This window comes from Triticum urartu, chromosome 5A, assembly GCF_056163025.1.
Source record: "Triticum urartu cultivar PI428250 chromosome 5A, HENAU_Tu73, whole genome shotgun sequence".
Classification (NCBI taxonomy): Eukaryota; Viridiplantae; Streptophyta; class Magnoliopsida; order Poales; family Poaceae; genus Triticum; species Triticum urartu.
In genome coordinates, this window is record NC_141877.1 from 591,628,759 (window position 1) to 591,635,315 (window position 6,557).

At 48.3% G+C, this 6,557-nt stretch overlaps 1 protein-coding gene across 1 annotated transcript; it reads left to right on the plus strand.

Annotated features, from left to right (window-relative positions):
- Positions 1 to 403: 403 nt before the first annotated feature.
- On the plus strand, positions 404 to 3,142 carry LOC125510854 (dnaJ protein homolog 1). The gene is made up of 6 exons (XM_048676128.2): positions 404 to 671; positions 1,549 to 1,717; positions 1,808 to 1,949; positions 2,037 to 2,313; positions 2,403 to 2,601; positions 2,696 to 3,142. Exons 1-6 carry the CDS (start codon positions 519 to 521, stop codon positions 3,019 to 3,021), a joined length of 1,266 nt encoding a protein of 421 aa, XP_048532085.1. The 5' UTR covers positions 404 to 518; the 3' UTR covers positions 3,022 to 3,142.
- Positions 3,143 to 6,557: the final 3,415 nt, after the last annotated feature.

The window sequence follows — 6,557 nt, forward strand, 5'->3', positions numbered from 1 at the left end:
TTTCATTTGTGATCTAAGCGCGATTGCTATAACATACGGGTACTTCCTTGTCGAATCGATGTTTACCGGATCTTTGGAGCGAGGATCTCCCTATCGGGTTCCACCGTAGCCGTACCGGACCCGCATCCACACGGCGTCCGCACCGTGACAGTACCCAGGTCGGTCCTCTTTACCGGAGTCAAACTCAACCACGCGCTCCCCTTCCCCGAACCCGCGTCGCCCCAGCCCTCCCGGTCCTTTCGCCAGAACAACCCGGAAGCATCTGGAAGCTCGGCCCTCCCCTCCAACCACCGCCCGATCCGGATCCGACGGCCCGCGCCCGCCTCTCCCCCGTCCTCCCGCATCTTCGAGAGCGTTCACTCCAGACCACCCGTCCCGCGCTCCGCTATAACTAGGACCGCCCCCCCTCCCCCACCTCTCCTCACAAACCGATCCCGACCGGCGACCTCGCTTCCACCGGATCAACCAGCTAGGGTTTCGTCTTCGTCCTCTCCGCGGAGCTTGGGATTTTCGGCGCGATGTTCGGGCGCGGGCCGCCGAAGAAGAGCGACAGCACGCGCTATTACGAGATCTTGGGCGTGCCCAAGGACGCCTCCCAGGACGACCTCAAGAAGGCCTACCGCAAGGCCGCCATCAAGAACCACCCCGACAAGGGCGGCGACCCCGAGAAGGTGAGCGCCCGCCGGATCTCTCATCCCTCTACTACCGATCTTTTCCCGATAGGGATTACTAGGCTGGTAGATTTGGTACGGCAGGCGGATCTGGCCCGGGGCCGCGGGGATGTAGAATTCGACGGGAATTCGTGGATGTGTGTTTGATAGGTAGGTTTGGGCGGGGGAAGAATTATGCGTGGTGATGATTGCGGTCGGCTTTAAAACGAACATTTAGTTGATTTAACATTCGGCAAGGAATCCTTGAAATCGTCCTTATACTGTTATACATGCGTTTCTGTAATTGTTCACATACCTGAAATTAGCATAACGTATGATTTTAGATGTTAATTGAGCAATTCATGAGAAGCTTGTAGCATATGCAGGTAGGTTTTGTTGAATTGATGATGATGTAGGAGTAATCCGTGTGTATGTTAAATTGCCTACTGTTCGCAACTGTCAGTGAGCAATTCAATAGTTGACGATGATTAAAAATAGAATGACCAATGCATTTGTTGAGACATTATGCAATGTTTTACTAGGCACATACTCCCTCCATCCCATAATATAAGATCGTTTTTGAGATAGTATAGTGTAAAAAACACATTAGTGTAGTATACGAAACACTTTTATATTATGGAATGGAGTGAGTAACTTATTTAATTCCTATTGACATGTGCTCCCTCCGTTTCTAAATATAAGACCTTTTAGAGATTCCAAATATAGGCTATGTAACGGAGGGAGTATCAACCTAGCTAAACTAAAGCTGTGTACTGGTGCTTGGGTCAGTCAAGCTTTGCTGGGTAGTGGGTACTGATGCCTTGCCTGGTTATAACCTGTTTGCGTCAGATGTTGTTTTCTGGTTGAGCTGGCTTATTAACGATTTGTCATATTGCAGTTCAAGGAGCTAGCTCAGGCTTATGAGGTCCTGAGTGATCCTGAGAAGAGAGAAATTTATGACCAGTATGGTGAGGATGCCCTCAAGGAGGGAATGGGAGGTGGAGGAATGCATGATCCTTTCGACATCTTCCAGTCATTCTTTGGTGGTGGCGGCAACCCCTTCGGAGGTAAATCTTATGTGACCAACTTAACCATTCTGGTTGCCATTGTGGTCTGCCTGTATTTTGATCTGACTTAACCATTGCATTGTCCTACAGGTGGCGGGAGCAGTAGGGGCAGGAGGCAGCGCAGGGGTGAGGATGTGGTTCATCCTCTCAAGGTTAGCCTTGAGGAGTTGTACAATGGAACATCAAAGAAGCTCTCTCTTGCCCGCAATGTGCTCTGCTCCAAGTGCAATGGGTAAGTTGTTTTAACCCTTGTGCGTGTAACCTCGAATTTACCGGCTCATGAAGTTCTGAATTTTAATTGTGCTCGTTTGTCCTGCAGCAAGGGTTCAAAGTCTGGGGCTTCCATGAAGTGTGCCGGCTGCCAAGGTGCTGGTTACAAGGTGCAGATAAGGCAGCTGGGACCAGGAATGATTCAGCAAATGCAGCAGCCTTGCAACGAGTGCAGGGGAAGTGGGGAGACCATCAGCGATAAGGATCGCTGTGGGCAGTGCAAAGGTGAGAAGGTGGTGCATGAGAAGAAAGTCCTGGAGGTGGTGGTTGAGAAGGGAATGCAGCATGGACAGAAGATCACCTTCCCCGGCGAGGCGGATGAAGCGGTATGCGTCGAACTTCAGTATGAGTACTATGTTTTTCTGTATGTGTTGTGCCTGTTACCTTGCCTGATCTGTCTGCTTGTGTCATGCAGCCTGATACCGTTACTGGAGACATAATCTTCGTCCTCCAGCAGAAGGAGCACCCCAAATTCAAGCGGAAGGGTGATGACCTCTTCTACGAGCACACCCTGACCCTGACTGAGGCCCTGTGTGGCTTCCAGTATGTCCTGGCTCATTTGGACGGCAGGCAGCTGCTCATCAAGTCCAACCCTGGCGAAGTGGTCAAGCCTGGTAAGTGTTGATGAATTCAACCTGGAATGATCATCTGATTTGGCTCAGATAGGTATTCAACTGATGCTCATCATCTATCCAAATGTTTCTACAGATTCATTCAAGGCGATCAACGATGAGGGCATGCCCATGTACCAGAGGCCGTTCATGAAGGGCAAGCTGTACATCCACTTCACGGTGGATTTCCCTGACTCGCTGAGCCTGGACCAGTGCAAGGCGCTCGAGACTGTCCTCCCGCCCAAGCCGGCGTCGCAGTACACGGACATGGAGCTGGACGAGTGCGAGGAGACGATGGCCTATGACATCGACATTGAGGAGGAGATGCGGAGGCGGCAACAGCAGCAGGCACAGGAGGCCTACGACGAGGATGAGGACATGCCCGGCGGCGGCGGCCAGCGGGTGCAGTGCGCACAGCAGTAGGCAGGCACGATGTTTGTGATTGTCAGTCAGCAGAAGAATTCGTTTCTGGTTGTTCTCAAGTTCTCCATGTTAGGGTTCTTACCCTTTTGGTGCTAGTATATGATATAACTACTTTACTGAACGATACCGGGTCGTCCAGGGAAATTATTTGCCTTCTTGTTTTGCTTGCTGTGGCATGTTTACCGGGGTAGTTGGCTGCTGATGAGCAGAGTTGCCATGGTATGTTTAGTTGGCTGCTGATGCGAAGAGTTGCCATGGCATGTTTAGTTGGCTGCTGATGATCCGAGCTGACAACATTTTTGTTTCATGGGGCTTGGGATTAAATGGACCATCCCGACGAGTAGACTTGCCTGTTCCTTCGGATTCACGACGATGACATGTCGTCGGGCATCATCGTCAGACGAACATTGAGCAAAACAAATGAAATGGTCATTGTAGTGACCTCGCGATCATGAATCACTTCCATGTTGCAGGGGAGCGTGTGGGTAAAAAGGGCCCTGGGCAGGGTATTTTGTTTGGCCGGGATGTCGAAGTTCGAGGTGACGGACGTCCAAACTCCCTCAAACCTTTTTAATTTGGTTTTGATTTGTTCGATCTTGAACTTCTAAAGTTGTCTGAAGAATTATGATGACCAAATGTCCGAACTGTTACGATCCAGATTTTGCAGACGATTTGATGATCCATTGTGGAGTTTGGCGTGAGCTACCGTGCCGAAAGGCACATGCTCCTTGCTCAGAGCCTGGCAGCGGGCAAAAATGACAAATTTAACCTATGGATGAAACTATTTTACAAACTGAACTGTATTGAGATTTTTTCATCCAACTAATCTTTTTATGTAGCGCCCGATATCTAAACGTCATACTATACTATGCAACGCCTAGTTCTCAGGCGTCACACGTCTAGCCAGTATCGTACCTCAGACTACCTAAAAAATGTTAAGTCAATATGCAACCCCTGAGAGTTAGGCGCTACATTGTATAGTGTAGCGCCTAGTGTGTAGGCGTTACGCAGCATGTGAAATGCAAATCCATGCACAAAGTCAGGCGAAGGTACGACACGCGGCACGTCTCGATGGGCATGTGCTTTCATACATGCATGCATGAGAAAAGTGGTACAAGTATATTATATATGAGCATGGTAAGTCGACAAAAGTTTTGCGCCGGGTCCACACCGTGCCATGCATGCATAGGCTTGCCCTGTTTATAGTGTGTCCACACTGTAACGTTGGGTGAAAGACTTAAATATACCAGTCACTAGTGTAGCGCCTAGCTCTCAGGCGTTGCACATTAAGTTAACATTTTTCAGGCAGTTTGGGGTGCGACACTGGAGAGGCGTGTGATGCCTGAGAGCTAGACGTTGCACAATGTAGTGTGACGCCTACATGTCGGGCGCTACACAAAAAGGTCAGTTGGGTGAATTTTTTTTCAACATAGTTCAGTTTGTGAAATAGTTTTGTTCATAGGTTAGATTTGTCACTTTTGCCTGGCAGCGACGCCCTGCATATCGCAGTAGCGCCGAGCTTGTCGCCAAAGCTTCAAATGAGAAAAATAAACAAGCACATCACCTGTCGTTGTGGGGTGTGAGAAATACTGAAAACATGAGTAGGAAGGCGAGTGCTTGCCCTGAACCTGTGCCTTGCTTGATTCGGCTGTTAGTCAGCAGGGGAGCATTTGGTGAAGGCATCACTACTACAGGCAAGCAAGCCACTCAAGTAATCAAATGCTTTCTTATTTATTCCAGTTGGATATTCATGTCCACTCTACTCTCGAAAATAATAATAATCAGTAGTACTCCTCAACTAGGTAAAACAATACTCTGCCGTCTAGTACTTGGCTCTGGCAGTTGACCTTCCAGCCATTTATATTAGAGGCAGCTGACCTTGGAGCCTCATCAGCCAGTGCTGTGGATTCTGACCTCGCACCAGCAGACAAATAAGAATGGAAAGAAGCGGAGAACGTATCTGTTCTCCGGAGAGCAGATGATAATCGGCTGCGAGGTGCTAATCGGTTGTGGGTCAGACAAGTGGAGCAAAAGGGTGAAACCGGTCTATTTCTCAATGGCCTTTACCTTCCGCTTGGAGGTGAAGCAAAACCCTTTTGGATGTCTTCCACCCCATGTCGCGTTGCGTTGCTGTAGTTTTCCGTCCTTTCTCATATTTTGTGGGGTAGTTTTCTCTCTTCTGTCCTTTGCACAAGCAGCCACAGTTACCTTCTTTTTGCGCTGGCGGCCACAGTTAATTAAGTAGGAGTATGAAATTCCAGGGGTGGTTGTGTGCTCCCGGGATTACCTCACCTTGAATGGAGCCGTGTGTGCGTGTACCGCACCCTGACGGATCACGAATTTAAACACGGTGTGAACAATTGAGGAGTGCGGAGTGGATCACATGGGGTGGAGTTAAACAAATCATACGTAGAGCTTCGTACTACTGCAGTGCAGTACATTACACCATGCCGAGCGGGGCAAGTGCCCACTGCTAAAATGCCAACTAAAAACAATTGGGAGCAAACATGGGAAGTACTCCCTCCGGCCAGGATTACTTGTCTTAGTGTGTAGATACATCTGTATCTGAACAAATCTAAAACAAGTAATTTAAGATAAAAATAATACAGTAAAACAAGTGATATATATGCAAACGCCGGTACTGAAAACGTAAGCGAGATATGTACCATGTCACTAAACTTGAAGTGCACTTCAGATGCTACCCTTCAGCTTTGCAATGGGTCCGAAACTTATAAAGAAAATGTTTATTAGAAGTACAAAGCATCTTAACATAACTAAAATTACATCAAACTCATTGGACTATCGAACGATCACTATGACCGACAAAGATGCACCTTCCTGCCATCTCGGCATCTGCCTAGAAGGTGAGACATTGTCATCTGCCTAAACGCCGCCCATGTAAGAAAAAACCCTAACCTAAACAACTTTCCCGGAGCCAAAGGCATTAGGATACACCTCCCTGCCATCCGCAGCCAGAGCAGCAGGCGTGAGGGAAGAGAATCCAAAGGCTAGCCGACAAAGCTAGAAGGACCTCAATCTATCGGCACCGTTGCCTATATCGAGTGCAGAGAAAAAAAATCTTGTGGTGCTAAGTCAGCAATGAACCTTGCAATGTAAGGCATCACCTAATTCATCTCTTACTTTTTTTTGCATGATAATACGTGTCTCATTTATATTATAAGGATCATAGTACAAGCCATGTACACACCTATCGGGCAAAACTGAAAGGACAGCAAAGCGCAAAGGAACACCAGCCAATAAATAAGATTACAGTCAAGACCGAAGAATCCTCTGAGCTTGACCAATGCACGTCACTTGCCTCTGGCACCACCAAAACAGCCACCAAAGAAAACAATGACGAATCACCTTCACACCCGAGTTTGAAGTGGCTCTATCCTTGATATAGAGCTTTGTGGACCTCCATGGTGCCTCACCAAAGGCAAAACCATTATCGTTGAACGAATCAGACCGAGGAAACACCCCGGACACGCCATCGAACTCTAGATCTGGCACCCCCCACACGACTAAGACGTTGG